The 18602-nt window shown below is 51.8% G+C and overlaps 2 protein-coding genes across 2 annotated transcripts in view; one reads left to right on the forward strand and one right to left on the reverse strand.

The window, feature by feature from the left end:
* Positions 1–4307, reverse strand: part of LOC146079930 (uncharacterized) — a 65024-nt gene extending 60717 nt beyond the window's left edge. Inside the window, exon 1 of the mRNA XM_083186660.1 lies at positions 4156–4307. The gene's annotated coding sequence lies outside the window, so the exon portion shown is untranslated. The remainder of the gene's footprint in view (positions 1–4155) is intronic.
* Positions 4226–17939, forward strand: LOC146079931 (cathelicidin-related antimicrobial peptide Bf-CRAMP-like). Its single transcript, XM_083186661.1, has 4 exons — positions 4226–4513; positions 4631–4735; positions 12586–12669; positions 17698–17939. The coding sequence occupies exons 1-4, from the start codon at positions 4322–4324 to the stop codon at positions 17872–17874; spliced, it is 558 nt and encodes a 185-aa protein (XP_083042787.1). The 5' UTR covers positions 4226–4321; the 3' UTR covers positions 17875–17939.
* The last annotated feature ends 663 nt before the right edge of the window (positions 17940–18602 follow it).

Below are 18602 nucleotides of genomic sequence, written 5' to 3' on the forward strand. Positions count from 1 at the left end.
CGATTTGCGCGCCCCCCTCCCGCGATTTGCGGGCCCCCTGCGATTCACGGCACCCTCGCGCCCCCATTCAGTGATTCGCCACGCCCCCTCCCACGATTCGTTGCGCCCCCTCCCGTGATTTGCGCCCCCCGCGACCCCCCTCCCATGATTCGTACCCCCCTCACGCAATTCTAGTCCCCCCTGCGATTCATGTCACCCCCCGCGCCCCCTCCTGCATTTTGTGGACCCCCTTCCGCGATTCACGGACCCCCACGGCACCTCCCGCACCCCCCTCCCACAATTCGCGACACCCCGCGATCCACACAACCCCTCCCGCACCCCCTCCCACGATTTGCAGGCCCCCTCCCTAGATTCACGCCCCCCCCGCAATTCACGGCACCCCCTCTCCCGTGAAATGCGGCCCCAACGACCTCCCCTCCCACGATTCGTGGACCCCCGCACCCCCCCTCCCTCCTCCCTTGATTCACAGCACCCCCCGCCCCTTCCACGATTCATGGACCCCCACAACCCCCCCTCCCGCAATTCACTGACCCGCACAACCCCCGTCCCGCAATTTGCGGACCCCCCTTCCCGCGATTCGCGGGCTTCCCGCGATTCACGGCACCCTCGCGCCCGCCCTCCCATGATTCGCCGCACCCCCCTCCCACGATTCGTAGCGCCCCCTCCTATGATTTGCGAACCCCAGCCCCCTCCCGATATTCACGGAACCCCCCTCCTGCGATTTGCACCCCCCTTCCCGCGATTCATGCCCCCCTCTCGCGATTTCAGCCCCCCGCGATTCGCGGCCCCGCCCACGATTCACGGCACCCCCCGCGGCACCCCCACGCCCCCTCCCGCGTTTTGCGGACCCCCTCCCGCGATTCACGGACCCCCATGGCACCTCCCGCGCCCCCCGTGATTCACACACCCCCTCCCGCGCCCCCCCCCCATGATTTGCAGCCCCCCTCCCACGATTCTTCACAGGAAGAGGAGTAGCAGAACATGAGGACATGCACTGACACTAGGGGGAGGAAGGTACAGGGGAAATTTGAGGAAGAATTGAGGCAAATACAGTAGTACAATGTAAACATGCTTGGGATAGGCATATTGATATCCTTACAGAGAAATAAGGATCAAATATGGTTTGAGGTTACGTTTAAAAAAGGGGCAGACTAGATGGGCCAAGTGGTTCTTATCTGCCGTCACAGTAATTGATGGCAGATAAGAACCCCAGCCTTTGCAACGATAACTCAGTGGCGACTGACTTATATTTGTGGCCACCGGGACACCAGCAGCTCGACCCCGGCAGGCATCGGCCCACCCGCGTAACCATGTGAACGGCCCAATGTGAACGCCCATGAAACGCTGGGTGATTCCTATGTCCCAGCGAATCAGGCCCTAAATTACAAAGAAGACAACATTTTGTGCCCCCCCCCCCCCAATTAAAAAATGACAACCTTCCACCCATGAGTATTGTGTTAGCAATGATGCAGATTAGTTAAAAAGGGAGAAGCCCCCCCCCCCCCTCCTTCATGTAGTGAGGTAGGTAGGGGTTTTTACCACCGAGGGTCACCATAGGGTACAGTATGTACTACTGACCGCATGGAAACCATTAATGGTCACCCCCTGCTTTCCAGTACACATGGCTGAATCAGTGCCTGGGGGTGGGGATTCGCCACAGCATCAGGGACCATAGACCATCAATGATATTGAAACATCGATGGGTGGTGAGGAGAATGAGCCTGCTGAGAGGTGCAGAGATATTCACCACAGGACACAGGAAACAAATGTAATGGCAGTTGCCGTGGTTACACAACACTTGCACAGCAGTTATTTCTGTGTGTAAACAGGAACATATATATGTGCCGGACACCTACTGACCGCAGTAATGGCTATATACCACAGTGGTGTAACAATGCCACCGCTGTCTAAGGGAAACTGGCGATAAGGGAGTGCAGGATCTATGCGGACTGACTTTAAACATGGAATCTGCTGAAAATGGCTGCCGCCTTTGAGGGGAGAGATGTATAGGCGCTACTGGAGTTCTAGAATCTGTCAGGGGCGCAAAGCATGTACATTGTTACCTTGAAGTGCCGGATTCCCAGAACGCTTGCACCCTGCAACCCCTGGCATCAAGCAAGAAACCCCTGACAAAGAGCATATAACCCCTGGCAATGAGCATGTAACACTTGGCAACAAGCATGTAACTCCTGGCAAGGAGCATATAACCCCAGGCAAATAGCATATATCCACTGACAAAGAGCATATAACCCAGGCAAATAGCATATATCCACTGGCAATAAGCATGTAACCCGTGGCATCAAGCAAGAAACCCCTGGCAATGAGCATGTAACCCCTGCCAAAGAGCATATAATCCCTGGCAACGAGCATGTAACCCTTGGCATCAAGCAAGAAACCCCTGCAAACAAGCATGTACCCCTTGGCAAAGTGCATATAAACCCTGGCAATGAGCATGTAACTCCTGGCACCGAGCAAGAAACCCCTGGCAACAAGCATATCACCCCTGGCAATGAACATGTAACCCCTGGCAGTGAGCATGTAACTCTTGGCAACAAGCATGTAACCACTGACAAGGAGCATATAACCCCAGGAAAATAGCATATAACCACTGGCAATGAGCATGTAACCCTCAGCAAAGACCATATAACCCCTGGTAATAAGCATGTAACCCCTGGCATCAAGCAAGAAAACCCTGGCAATGAGCATGTAACCCCTGCCAATGAGCATATAACCCCTGGCAACAAGCATGTAACCCCTGGAATCAAGCAAGAATCCCCTAGCAACAAGCATGTAACTCCTGGCAATGAGCATGTAACCCCCGGCAAATAGCATGTAACCTCTGGCAATGAGCATGCAACTCCTGTGTGCTTAGCAATCTATCTCCGTGTGGCCCTGACACCATCGATCTGAGATTTATCCGGCATGCTGGATATTAATAGCCGGGCGATAGCGATGCGTGGGGCTACATATCGATATCGCCCTTACACACGGAGCGATGTAGGGGCATTTTCTAAGCGATCTAGTCAGATTAAGTCAGATCGCTTAGAAAATGGTCTGAAATCACCCCATGTGTAGGCTTGTCGACTGGGTGGGAGGAGCTAGGTCGGCACAATAGGGGGCGTGGCTGTGAAAATGGGAGGTACGTGGGTCATCAGGGCCTTGCATCCCACTATGCAAAGCCCACATTACTGGCAATGCAAATTGGGGGAGGGGGGTTCCGCCCTTTGCCGATTTCTCCCTCACTCACCTTGCTCCCTGGCCGTATTGTGGACTGAGAATTGTGCTGCTTCTGTTTCTTATGCTGGGTACACACCAGGACGATTAGGGCACAATCCCATCAATCTAGATCCAATTCCGACCAATTGGATGTAGATTGTGTGGTGATTGGGCCCTTTTCTGACCTGGTGTGGACCGATACCGATCCGATGCGCGGTCCCGCGGGTCGGTCGGTCGTTATTGAGATCCTACCTGCTGCAGGTAGGATCTCAATGATGACCATACAGCCGGGTGCGGGTCGCCATCGGATCGGACACGCTCACGGTGCACATCGTGAGCGGGTCGTGCCCCCCCCGCGTCACCGTGAGCGGGTCGGACGAGACACTGACGACCCGCTCACGATGTGCATCGTGAGCGGGTCGTCCTGGTGTGTACCCTACATTATTACTGTAATGCAATGTAATGTCCTCCTGGGTATGGGTCCTCAGTGTCTAGGTTGTCAGTCAAAAGGTCGACATGGAAAAAGGTTGACATGAATTTTTTGCATGTTTTTGGTTGTCTATGTCATAGATCGACATAGACACTGTATAATTGTACTGCGTCCCCTCACACGGTGCGATGCACTCGCCACGCTTTGGGCACGGTGCCTACCTGCACTCAGCGCACTATTCTATTCTCCCTCTATGCCCACTGGGATGGTGACAATGAACAAGTCGGTTTAAAAAAGAAAGAAATCTTTCCCCCTGTCGACCTTTTTCATGTCAGCATTTTGCTTGTATCGACTTTTTGACCATGTTCACCTAATGTCAACTTTTTGACCTGTCCTCCTGTCGCTGTGCATGCGGCGCTGTGCACCACTTGTGGCGCCATATGAAATAAAGCGTAATAATAATAATAATATAAACAGCACTGAGTGGAATACGGTCAGTTATTGCTCACATTCTTCCTGTAAATCTGTGTGGCAACGGCAGAGCTTTGGTCATTGCGTCATCTTGTTCTTTCCTGCTGTAAACAGGGCGGGTGCGATCCGTTATAATAACAAGTGAGACGTATAACAGTGTCCTGGGCTGTGTGGTATTACATAAGTCAGAGGCAGCCGTCCAACATGGAGAGGACCCTGACAGTGTTCTTAGTGCTGAGAGCCATCGCAGCTGCTGCTAGGGCGCCATTACCCATAATGCCATGGACAGAAGAGGACATCTCCGCCATGTCTGGGGTCAGCACTGATTACTACAACCAAGTGTCAGGGGAAGATGCAGTCTATAAGCTTGATGGGAATAACTCGGAGTATACGATGGTGAGTGACATTAATGATAATACTTCTATTTATATATCACTTTACCAGCGGAATATGTTTATATGTAACTGAGTCTCCTTTATATATGTACATATCCCCTGCATTCCCTGTTTGCAGGATGAGGCCTCCCGTTGCCACCGACTACGATTCACAATAAAAGAAACTTTATGCCAGAGAGCAGACAACACAATGATGGCGGAGTGCGACTTCAGAGACGCCGGGGTAAGTAATAACAAACGTTTAGTCTGGTTCCAAGTGCCACGCCACTCGCCAACATTGCATGCTGGGAAATAAAATGTGTGTCTCTGCCTGTGTTCATAGCTGGCAACTAGGCACCGCCCTGCCCCTGTTCTTCTCCTGCAGTGATCATTATTGGGGCGCTCTTGCACTAGCAGTGTCCCCCATGCCAGATAACCATCTGATTATACTTACTTGGCCCCTGTCGGGATGCCTATGTCGGTATTCTGAGCACCGTTGGCCAGGTCGGTTTAGCATTCATTTCTGGTGCACATAGCTGTTGGTGAATGATCAGGGGCTTGGACAAACCACAGATTAGTAAATCCTGTATATATATATATATAGAAAAAAGAGCCACTGATTAGGGTACACCTTTTAACATTGGGGTGCCTGTACGTCTTTACCTGTGGTGAAGGGATACTGAGAATTATAATACTACACTAGGAGGCGCCCTTCTCACTCTTTTTTCTAGATCCTGCACACGGGGTTCCAGGACACAGGAACCCACAGGAGAAGGAGCTGCCACCCCGGAATAAGATAGGGGGAGTGTACAATTGATATAAACACCAGACAGTGTATCATTGAGGACAGCTTTTAAATCCAAGAAGTGGGGAGAAAACAGCGCTAGTACCACTACAACCCATATATATATATATATATATATATATATATATATATAATATATATATATATATATATATATATATGGATAAAAAGAGAAGGGATTTAGCGCCAAGATATGAAAAGACAGTGTGAAAAAATGTGTAGTGGGTTGTCCCAAATAACAAAAATACCCCCTAAAATGTCAGGGTGTCAGCTCAATTTCTGAGAAAAAAACGGTGGTGGGCCGTCTAAGGCCCTTATTCTGGTTGGTGCGGCCAGAGCCGCACACGGTGCTCTGGCCGCACAAACCAATCCCCGCCCACGAGACGGATCGCCACGGGCGTCCGTACACGGACGGCTGGCGATCCGCATAAAAATGGTGGAGGCGTACGCCTCCACCATGGTGGGAGCTGCCCCCTGCATTCGATGGTCGTCGACCATCGAAGGCAGGTCCGCACGCCCCGGCAGCTCCCGCAAGCTGAGACCACACGGACAATCGTCCGTGTGCTAGCTTGTATGGGGGCTGAGAGCTGACATCCGGCGACGTCAGCTTTCCGCCCCCATGAGTTGCGTCATACCCTCATTACCATGCATACGCCCCGCGTTTGCATGGGAACGCCCATGAAACGCGGGGCGTACACATAGGGAAATGAGGGTATGAAGCCCCTCACGCCCCTATACGCCCCCTTTGCGGCGGACGAAATACGTCTGCGGCGAAGGGGGCTGCACATGCGCAGATTGACCTCTGCGCATGTGCAGAAGAAAAACATCGGCGGTACGGCCGCACGCGGGCCGTACCGTCCGAATTAGAATAAGGGCCATAGAGAGGTAGGATATGGTGAGGGTTACTCTCTGAACTCGGCGACTTTTGTTATAAATTAGGACTATGAATAAATATATAATAATACAAAGAATTTATTCAATGAGGGGGTTTACACATTAAGAGGGATAACAAAAAAAACACAATGCATACGCTGAATAAAAAGCGTCTATTGGTCAAACATAAAGTAAGAAAGATAAAGTGCTTAGCTCATGTGCAGAAGATGAGGTAGATTAGAAGCTTCCCAACATGTTTCGTCTGTGTGACTTCCTCAGGGGACCCCCTGAGGAAGTCACACAGACGAAACATGTTGGGAAGCTTGTTGGGAAGCTTCTAATCTACCTCACCTTCTGCACATGAGCTAAGCACTTTGGCCCTTATTCTGATTGACGCGGACTTTACCGCATACTTTCGGATCGCGTCTTTACGGCGTCTGCGCATGCGTGGAGAACGCAACGCGCATGTGTCACGCCTTGACTCGGTACCTGTTCGGCCAAATCCCGTCCAAAACTGTTCCCCGCAATCAGTCGGGAAATATGGGCGTATTATGGGCGTCATGCGGAATGACACATGGGCGTAGTTTCAAAGTGGGCAAAACGGGGCGGAAACATGGGCGGACACGGGGGAGTACACTTATGTTGGGGGGCGTACATTCGGATACCACTCCGAATGCACGCGATCAAAAAGGGAAGAAATGTGCGGTGTCCACAAGTGTACTATTGCTTTGCGGACACCACTCGTTCATGCGGTAGGCGAACGTACGCCTAATGACTACAAGCATTAACACCTGAACCCAATAGAATCTACTCCTTTACTCATTACTCACTAATAGGCCGCTTGTCAGTGCTTTAATTGAAACCATTGCTGCTTCAAGGAAACCTTAGTAATCCCCCACATATGCTGTACTTGTCACACACTTTAAAACTGCTAACAATGGACATGACTGAATATTAATACTAGCAATACAGAAGATATATAATAGTGGGTTGTTTGGCGTAAATACTCCGCTTACGTGCGGTAGCACCGCTTGGCTCCCGGTCGGATGCGGTATTTCCGAGCATACTCTGTAATACTCTGTAATACCGTGCAGAATCGGAGTGTTTCTCCCGCACACGCATGGTTTGTATGTCGTCCGTAAACACGCCCTGTTCTTAAAGAGTGAGTCCGTCCGAATGCGGAGGACACGTGGGCGTTTCTACGGACGATGGCCGCATGCGGCAAAACACCGTGGCGTGCGGACCGCTCCGTAAGAATGCGGGAATATCCGCACCGATCAGAATAAGGGCCTATATCTTTCTTACTTTATGTTTGACCAATAGACGCCTTTTATTCAGCGTATGCATTGTGTTTTTTAAAAAGAATCCACTGACGTTTTTTTTTTTTTTTTTATTTTATTCAGATTTTTTTACTTTTTTCTTATAACCCTGAATTTTATTACATGCATTGTGAACTTGTTATCCCTCTTAATGTGTATACCCCCTCATTGAATAAATTCTTTGTATTATTATATATTTATTCATAGTCCTAATTTATAACAAAAGTCGCAGAGTTCAGAGACTAACCCTCACCATATATATATATATATATATATATATATATATATATAGGCACTTAGGGGCTTACTCTGTGTGATTGACTCGGATGCTAATTTGCATCCTTGCGAATCACAGGCCAGGGGGGAACGCCCACATCTTTCGATGGCAGCTGCCCACTCCCCGCCTGTCCATCATGCCCACATTAGCATGAGCACGCCCAGCGTTCTCATGGGAATGGCCATGAAACGCTGGGCATTGCCGTATGCTAATGGTGCCGCCCGGCGCCCCAAACCCCTCTCTGCCCGCTGTCCTGGGTGCGTGCACCTGGCGAAGAGTCTGTTTGCCGTGGGTGCGCGTACCCTGCGTATGCACATGGGCAGAAATGCGCACACACACAGCGTGACCATTGGTCCTTGTGCGAACGCAGGCGGCAGCGAACGGACCTGAATGAGATTCTTAATGTACTGTTATCATTGTATATTAATTGGACAGGTTTTAGTTACAGGATAATATAATTAATGTATTTATCCTTATACAATATGAAGATTTAGTATTTCTTATACACAAATAATGATCACAATGGACCTGATTTATCTACTTGTTTATGGATGTTTTAGTTACAGCCAAATCTATTATCCTAAATATAGATAAATGATTATTAGTGAATCAATTAATTCATTGGAGAACCCCTCAGCCTCCCCCCCTCAGCCTCCTCCCCTCAGCCTCCCCCCTCAGCCTCCTCCCTCAGCCATGTAGCCTCCACCCTTGCTGCTGTAATCTGCCCCTTCCATAAGGTGGATTCCCGCTACAAGACGATTTTACCGATCCGACTGGTCATATCTGTTCCCAGACATTCCCAGATTGGAAAGATAACAAGTGTGTATCCAGCTTTACTGAAGGGGCCTGATTCAATACCATTCGTAATGGGGAGACCTTGTCTCGTTCCGTTGGTGGGGGGTCTGCACATGCCATGCCATTTGCTCAGGGGGCGGACACTGGGCCGGCCCAGGGGAATGGTGCCTGTTGGGGGCAGGCGGCTGGCCCCCCTCTTCGTCAGACTCTGACGGAAATAAAAGTCAGTTTAGACGGACTTATTTCTGAAGGGGAGAGAGATCATTTGATGGTCAGTGGGCATTGCAGCATTTGAGGGGGTGTGTTCACATGGTACTGAGGGGAGTCGGTGGCGGGGGTGAAGGTTTGGCCGGGCGGTGTTTCAGGGCTCGCTAAGCAGCTTTGTGAACCTTACAGAATCACCCCGGAGATGTCAGGAAAGCCGCATTCCTTTTCTCATCCTTTCCCACCTGGGCTACTGCAATCTCCGGCTGCTGCTCTTCCTCTCACCTGTCTCCTCTCACCTGTCTACCTGTCACCTGTCTCCTCTCACCTGTCTCCTCTCACCTGCCTCCTCTCACCTGCCTCCTCTCACCCGCCTCCTCTCACCCGCCTCCTCTCACCCGCCTCCTCTCACCCGTCTCCTCTCACCCGCCTCCTCTCACCCGCCTCCTCTCACCCGTCTCCTCTCACCCGCCTCCTCTCACCCGCCTCCTCTCACCCGCCTCCTCTCACCCGCCTCCTCTCACCCGTCTCCTCTCACCCGTCTCCTCTCACCTGTCTGCTCTCACCTGTCTCCTCTCACCTGTCTGCTCTCACCTGTCTGCTCTCACCTGTCTCCTCTCACCTGTCTGCTCTCACCTGTCTCCTCTCACCCGCCTCCTCTCACCCGCCTCCTCTCACCATCCTCCTCTCACCCGCCTCCTCTCACCCGCCTCCTCTCACCTGTCTCCTCTCACCCGTCTCCTCTCACCCGCCTCCTCTCACCTGTCTCCTCTCACCCGCCTCCTCTCACCCGCCTCCTCTCACCCGTCTCCTCTCCTCTCACCTGCCTCCTCTCACCTGTCTCCTCTCACCCGCCTCCTCTCACCCGTCTCCTCTCATCCGTCTCCTCTCACCCGTCTCCTCTCACCCGCCTCCTCTCACCCGCCTCCTCTCACCCGTCTCCTCTCACCCGCCTCCTCTCACCCGTCTCCTCTCACCCGTCTCCTCTCACCCGCCTCCTCTCACCCGCCTCCTCTCACCCATCTCCTCTCACCCGCCTCCTCTCACCCGCCTCCTCTCACCCGCCTCCTCTCACCCGCCTCCTCTCACCCGTCTCCTCTCACCCGCCTCCTCTCACCCGTCTGCTCTCACCCGTCTCCTCTCACCTGTCTGCTCTCACCTGTCTGCTCTCACCTGTCTCCTCTCACCCGTCTCCTCTCACCCGCCTCCTCTCACCCGCCTCCTCTCACCCGTCTCCTCTCACCCGTCTCCTCTCACCCGCCTCCTCTCACCCGCCTCCTCTCACCCATCTCCTCTCACCCGCCTCCTCTCACCCGCCTCCTCTCACCCGTCTCCTCTCACCCGCCTCCTCTCACCCGCCTCCTCTCACCCGCCTCCTCTCACCCGTCTCCTCTCACCCGCCTCCTCTCACCCGCCTCCTCTCACCCGCCTCCTCTCACCCGCCTCCTCTCACCCGTCTCCTCTCACCCGCCTCCTCTCACCCGCCTCCTCTCACCCGTCTCCTCTCACCCGCCTCCTCTCACCCGTCTCCTCTCACCCGCCTCCTCTCACCCGCCTCCTCTCACCTGTCTGCTCTCACCTGTCTCCTCTCACCTGTCTGCTCTCACCTGTCTCCTCTCACCCGTCTCCTCTCACCCGCCTCCTCTCACCCGCCTCCTCTCACCCGCCTCCTCTCACCCGCCTCCTCTCACCCGTCTCCTCTCACCCGCCTCCTCTCACCCGTCTCCTCTCACCCGCCTCCTCTCACCCGCCTCCTCTCACCTGTCTGCTCTCACCTGTCTCCTCTCACCTGTCTGCTCTCACCTGTCTGCTCTCACCTGTCTCCTCTCACCTGTCTCCTCTCACCTGTCTCCTCTCACCCGCCTCCTCTCACCCGCCTCCTCTCACCATCCTCCTCTCACCCGCCTCCTCTCACCCGCCTCCTCTCACCTGTCTCCTCTCACCCGTCTCCTCTCACCTGCCTCCTCTCACCCGTCTCCTCTCACCTGCCTCCTCTCACCTGTCTCCTCTCACCCGCCTCCTCTCACCTGTCTCCTCTCACCTGTCTCCTCTCACCTGTCTACCTGTCACCTGTCTCCTCTCACCTGTCTCCTCTCACCTGCCTCCTCTCACCCGCCTCCTCTCACCCGCCTCCTCTCACCTGTCTCCTCTCACCCGTCTCCTCTCACCTGCCTCCTCTCACCTGTCTCCTCTCACCCGCCTCCTCTCACCTGTCTCCTCTCACCTGTCTCCTCTCACCTGTCTACCTGTCACCTGTCTCCTCTCACCTGTCTCCTCTCACCTGCCTCCTCTCACCCGCCTCCTCTCACCCGCCTCCTCTCACCCATCTCCTCTCACCTGCCTCCTCTCACCTGTCTCCTCTCACCTGTCTACCCCCCGTCAGTGCACCCTGAGGGTCACATTTACCAAAACTTATAAATATATAAAAGAGGTGATGTTGTCTATAGCAACCAATCATATCCTGCCTATCATATTCTAGGATGCAATACAGAAATACAGAATCTGATTGGTGAATTGTTGAGTCCTTTCAGACTTGGGGGTCTAATTCGGTAGGGCTCGCTTAGCAGCAAAGATTCGCTGCTTAGTGATCCCTGTAATGCCACCAACCGGGCAAGTGAATGCCCGCTCCCCCCCCACGTACATCCCCGCTGCAATGCAAGTGAATGCCCGCTCCCCCCCCCCCCACGTACATCCCCGCTGCAATGCAAGTGAATGCCCGCTCCGCCCCCCCCACGTACATCCCCGCTGCAATGCAAGTGAATGCCCGCTCCGCCCCCCCCACGTACATCCCCGCTGCAATGCAAGTGAATGCCCGCTCCGCCCCCCCCACGTACATCCCCGCAGCAATGCAAGTGAATGCCCGCTCCGCCCCCCCCCACGTACATCCCCGCTGCAATGCGAATGAATGTTTTGCGTACACCTCCATGTGCATGCGAGCGTAAGGGCCAAAAATCATTCAATGTTTGCTGACATCTAACGATTTCTCCTGCTGCGGGCACATGCCTGCATGGCAGTGTGTGTGTGTGTGTGTGTGTGTGTGTGTGTGTGTGTGTGGGGGGGGGGGGTCGATTCGGTGGGGCGTTGAGGTGTGCTCTCTGGGGCTCGGTAAGAATCAGGCCCATGGATGGTGCGATGTGATCTGGACAGGTTGCTTAGAAATTGGGCTAAAATCACCTCCTGTTTATGACACCTCCGGGTCAGATGTACTCATCTTAAAAAGTGATAAAATGGAGAGTGATAAAACAGCCAATCAGCTCCAAACTGTCACGTTACAGCCTGGGTTAAACATTACAGTTATGAGTTGACTGTTGGCAGTTTATCACTCTCCATTTTATCACTTTTTAAGGCTTAGTTAGTTCATCTCGCCCTTAGGGAGTGATTCAGTGTCTGGATATAAAGTATCAGCCAGTCAGCTCTGAACTGTCATTTTTCAAAAAGCCTGTAAGATGACAGTTGGGGGCTGGTTGGCTGGTACTTCTCTCCACTGGTATTTCTCTCCACTTTATCTCTCTACAACGCTTACTACATCTGCCCCATCGTACGTTACTTCCAGCCATGGCGACATTGAAGGTTGCACCAACCTTACTGCGAGGGCATTTTCGCCATCCTTTGCCTCCTTTGTCAGTCCAGCGACGTCTTTGGATGCAGTTGGATACCACGATATGCCCACACAAGCTATGCACCTCCCTGACATGCCCACTGATACTGTCTCTCTCTGCGTGTAACATGTTAGAGCGTTAAGCACTGGGGCATGTGTGTGACATCACGACTGCGTCCATTTGTGAATCAGGCCCACATTGATCTATTTTCCTCTCTGGCAGGTGGTTAAATCCTGCGCATCCTCCATCTTTGCTGAGGAGGATCGGGATATTGTTGTGGTCACATGTGACACCCTCCATCCAGAGGTAAGTGGATGCCGTTGTGCATGGTTTAGTCAGTGACTAGTTACCAGCCCGTCAGAATGAAGGAACACCATTAGGGTTATGTCATCGCCAATGGCTGCGAGATTTTCATGGTTGGAGGCCTTTACATAACTGTAAGTTCATTCCCGTGGGAGACAAACACAAGAGTACTCGTTATAAACAAATGGGGTGAAATAAGAGGGTAAGGGTAGTAACAGGAAAGGAGAGGCGGGCAAGGAACGTGTTTATCTCTGACGGGAATGAGGAGTCTTTCTGCTTATACAAGGGATGTAATAAAACATGCAAAATATAAATCAGGGCGAGATGTAATAGGGTGCGATATATTAGACAACTAAAAATAATCGCACCATATCGCACATGTCACATGTAGACAAAGTGGAGATTTTTAAGTAACGGGAATGCGCAATGTTTTGTAAAAATTAAAAAAAAAAAATAACAACCCCCCAAGTATAACCAGCCCCCGGTTTCCCAAATACATGGGGGGATTGGGGTCCCTATATTTTGGAACTAGCACTGGGCTCCAGCCACGCACACACACATAAGAGGCAATGCACAGACACATACACACACATAGGAGGATCAACACAGAGCAGGCAATGCACAGACACACACATAGAAGGCCCCACACACATAGAAGACCCCACACATAGCAGGCCACGCACAGACACACACATAGAAGGCCACGCAACACATAGAAGGCCACACACACACATAGAAGACCCCACACATAGCAGGCCACGCACAGACACACACAAATAGGAGGCCACGCACAGACACACACATAAGAGGCCACGCACAGACACACACACATAGAAGGCCACGCACAGACACACACACATAGGAGGCCACGCACACACATAGAAGGCCCCACACATAACAGGCCATGCACAGACACACACATAGGAGGCCACGCACAGACACACACATAAGAGGCCACGCACAGACACACACATAGAAGGCCACGCACAGACACACACACACACACATAGGAGGCCACGCACAGACACACACATAAGAGGCCACACACACACACACACATAGAAGGCCACGCACAGACACACACACACACATAGGAGGCCACGCACAGACACACATATAAGAGGCCACGCACAGACACACACATAAGAGGCCACGCACAGACACACACATAAGAGGCCACGCAACACATAGAAGGCCACACACACACACATAGAAGACCCCACACATAGCAGGCCACGCACAGACACACACATAAGAGGCCACGCACAGACACACACATAGGAGGCCACGCACAGACACACACACATAGGAGGCCATACACAGACACACACATAAGAGGCCACACACAGACACACACATAGAAGGCCACGCACAGACACACACACACACACACACACACACACACACATAGGAGGCCACGCACAGACACACACATAAGAGGCCACACACACACACACACATAGAAGGCCACGCACAGACACACATATTAGAGGCCACGCACAGACACACACATAAGAGGCCATGCACAGACACACACACACACATAGGAGGCCACGCACAGACACACACACATAGGAGGCCACGCACAGACACACATATAAAAGGCCAGAGCCGGCCCTAGCCTAAATGATGCCCTAGGCAAGATTTTGGCTGGTGCCCCCTAGCACCGCCACTAGTTCCACCTCTGACCCTGCTCCCCTTTCCCAGCACCATCAACCCTCATCATAGCAGTCATCATTTTGGTGCTCCTACCCGCAATATCTTAAATAGAAACAGTGCACACATTCGGTGCGCAGCCCAAACAGGGGTGTGTTCTTGCTGGGAAGGGGCATGGCCACACAATAGTACCCCCAATTCAAATTATGCCACACAGTAGTGCAACTTTATTCACATTATATCATGCGATGGTGTCCCTTATTCACGTTACATCACACAGTAGTACCACTTTACCTTATATACATTACTCATCACATTATTCACATTATATCATGCGATGGTGTCCCTTATTCACGTTACATCACACAGTAGTACCACTTTACCTTATATACATTACTCCTCACATTATTCACATTATACCCTTAGAAAAAAATCCTGAGAAAATATTGTATCTTAAGCACCACCATGGCCACACTACAACCCAGCACAAAGCAGTGTGTGCTGGGCAGAGGAGAAGAGCTGCAGCTGCTGCTGTCACTTAAGGGGAGGGGGCCCAGGGCCCCCACTGGGCCCTCCCATCAGGCTTTGGCCTGGGTAATTTGTACCCCCTACCCCTTTCTCTCTGCACCCCTGATAATACCACACAGTAATGCCCCTTACACATGACACACATTATTAATGTCCTTATAACCGTAATGCCCCTTACACATTATGCCAACCTTTATTAATGCCCTTCATACACATGACACACATAATGCCCCTTACACATATGTTTCACATTATTAATGCCCTTATACACATGACACACAAAATGCCCATTACACATGTCGCACATTATTAATGCCCTTATACACATGACACACATAATGCTTGTTACACATATGTCGCACATTATTAATGCATTTATACATGACACACATAATGCCCCTTACACATATGCACAACCAACCCACCCGCAGACAGCACTCGCACAGCCGCTAACACTGTGACCTCTGCCTCTGCTTGGATACAGATGTTTCCTCATACATCTTGTCTCAATAGGCCATGCAGCTCCTGGCCAGTTCTGCTAACGTCGGGTGCCTTTTTTGCTGAAAATTCGTCTTATTTGCATTGTTATGTGACCAGGACACACAAGGAGCTTCCGATGATTAAAATTATATGCGGCATGCCTATATTCTGTGTGCGACTGTGGCTGTACCTGCATACGGAATGCTATGTTACAGTGATTTCCATGAATACACTATTTCATATGCAGATACAGCCTCACTCACACACAGAATATAGGCATGCTGCATATCATTTTAATCAGCAGAAGCTGCTGATGCCCCTAGGAATTCCAAATGCCCTAGGCAATTGCCTAGTGTGCCTATGCCTAAGGCCGGCCCTGTAAGAGGCCACGCACAGACACACACATAAGAGGCCACGCACAGACACACACACACACAGGAGGCCACGCACAAACACACATATAAGAGGCCACGCACAGACACACACATAAGAGGCCACACACACACACACACACACATTGAAGGCCACTCACAGATACACACACATAGGAGGCCACGCACAGACACACACATAAGAGGCCACGCACAGACACACACATAAGAGGCCACGCACAGACACACACATAAGAGGCCACACACAGACACACACATAGAAGGCCACGCACAGACACACACACATAGGAGGCCATACACAGACACACACACATAGGAGTCTACGCACAGACACACACACAGGAGGCCACGCACAGACACACACATAGGAGGCCATACACAGACATACACACACATAGGAGTCTACGCACAGACACACACACAGGAGGCCACGCACAGACATACACACACATAGAAGGCCATGCACAGACCCACGCACAGACACACACACGTAGGAGGCCATACACAGACACACACACAATCATAACAGGCCACGCACGAATAGAAGTCCATAAACAGATCACACTAGGGGCGAGTGCAGCGGCTGTTTGGGCACCAAAGCAAGAGCAGAGCCCGCAGCTCCATGCCGCACTTTGTGAGGTGCCCAAGGGAGATCCTCCCCTCCTTCACCAGACACCAGCTGTCATCATGCTGCATGGTCCATAGGGGGCGAGGGGTCAGGTGGCTGCTACACAGCGGTACTGATGTGACCTGTGCAGAGCATGTAGGGACATGGTGCTCGCGGCTCTGCACAGGATCAGCAGCAGTGTGACATCAGCAGCTTGGGCCGCTCCATGTGCTCCTGGTAAAATGTGCAGAGCACAGGGGTGGCTGGGTGGGGCACCTGGCAGGGGGATGAGGTACACTTATTTGGGGCCCATGTAATGAAATCTACAAATTTCATACCTCCCAACTTTTGAAGTTGGGAGGTCGGGACGTTCGCGCGGCTTCGCCGCGCGCGCTCCCGAAAAGGGGGCGTGACCTCGAGAAAAGGGGGCGTGGCCTCACGGGGGTGACGCGAACTCTGGCCACGCCCCCATTATCGCCGCTCGTCGGTGCTGAATAGACGCTGTGCGCATGCGCACAGCGTCTATTCTCGGCAAGCTGGGGGGGCTCCCAACTGTCCCCCCCACCGCGGGACAATTGGGATATCGGGACGTTCCCGCAGTAAGTGTGACAGTTGGGAGGTATGAAATTTACACACAAAAAATCATGAAAAACTCATGTCAACCTTTTTATTTGTCAACCATTCCATTCAACCTTTTGACTGTTGAATTCCTGCATGTTGATCATTTGCTGTCGACCTTTTGACTGTTGACCTAGAAACTATTGACCCTTTAAACCATGACCTTATAGAATAGGTCCGCAACAGATATCAGACATACACGCTGCGGACCGCAGCCTCCATAGTGACCTGGAGAGAGATCTGAAAGATCCCTCCCCAACAGCAGCCACTAGAACATACACAGCCCGACGGCCCCACTAGAGCATTACATCACCAGGGTCATGAAGCCGGAAGTGATGACATCGCCGTGGATGCTGGGTATCCCTGAGCCGCCATGGCAAGGAGATACTGATGCACATAGGGCGATATGTACTAACCAATGGCGGCATATCCCAGCACATATCGCATTCATACTAATTAGTATTATAAAGAACAATGTTTCCGGATAAGATCCGCCCTTTGTAATCAGCCCGGTCAGTCCACTTCTGGGATTTTTTTTTGGGGGGGGGGGGGGGGGGATTTAATTAGATCCCTCTCAGAGCATACTGAGGAAAGAAGCCCATAGGCTTCTATAGGGTAACTGTCTACATGGAAGCCCAGCGTTGTACTCTTGTATGTTTTGGTGCATTTCCCCCTTAGTACATACCGTCCCTCCTCTTTACCTGTGGTTAGACATATATTGGAATCATGTTTGTATGTGTTTCTTTGCAGTACAAAAGAGTGAGGAGGTCAAACCGAAAAAATACAAAGCGTGGAGCCCGAGGTGGAGGCCGCGGTGGAGGCCGAGGTGGAGGAGGCCGCGGTGGAGGAGGAAATGGCATCTTCAGACCTGGAGGTGGCTCGGCCATTGCTGGTGTCGATATCAGAGGCAAAATCAGACTGGCGTAACTCGCTTTATGTGTGCGCGTCTGTTGTTTATTTGCCGATTACAATAAAGCTTAATTTTCAAAAACTTGTTTCCATTAGATCCGAATAAGTGCAGACACCGATAGTCCTCCGTCTACCATCGCGCCAGCGCCGATATCCACGCAAAATGATTTATGGTTTTCAACTGAGTAGAACCCATGATTTTCCCTGAAATAGCTTTAAAATGACAAAAGGAATTAGCAGCCATCATTGTTTATTCCATATATGTCAGTGGTTCCCAAATGCAGTCCTTAATGCAGCCCAACAGTCCAGGTGGTAGGGATATCCCTGCTCGGAAGGCGGCGGCTATACGACCATACGCACAACGTAATGACTGCCATAGGAATGTAGTGGATTAAACATCCAAGGCTGTGTGTACCTAAGGAAGCAAGTGACTCGGATCCAATAGGGAAGCATGTGACTCGGATCCAATAGGGAAGCATGTGACTCGGATCCAATAGGGAAGCAGGGGAGGGCAGAGTTAGCTGGGATAATAGGGACAGGGAAGGAGGAGTCTTCTTTTCCATGTGGAATTTCCCCTGGATAGTCCTGGTGAGTGCTGCTCCCTTTCACTTTAAGAATAATAGGCCTACTTATACCCCTTTCACACCAGAAATGCAGGGACAAACCCGGGAATTACATTCCCGGGACAAGCAGGGACATTCCCGGGTTGGGACCCTTTCACACCAGTAAAGTCCCTGCATTTTCTG

Source organism: Crinia signifera, chromosome 5 (assembly GCF_055691185.1).
Source record: "Crinia signifera chromosome 5, ASM5569118v1, whole genome shotgun sequence".
Classification (NCBI taxonomy): Eukaryota; Metazoa; Chordata; class Amphibia; order Anura; family Myobatrachidae; genus Crinia; species Crinia signifera.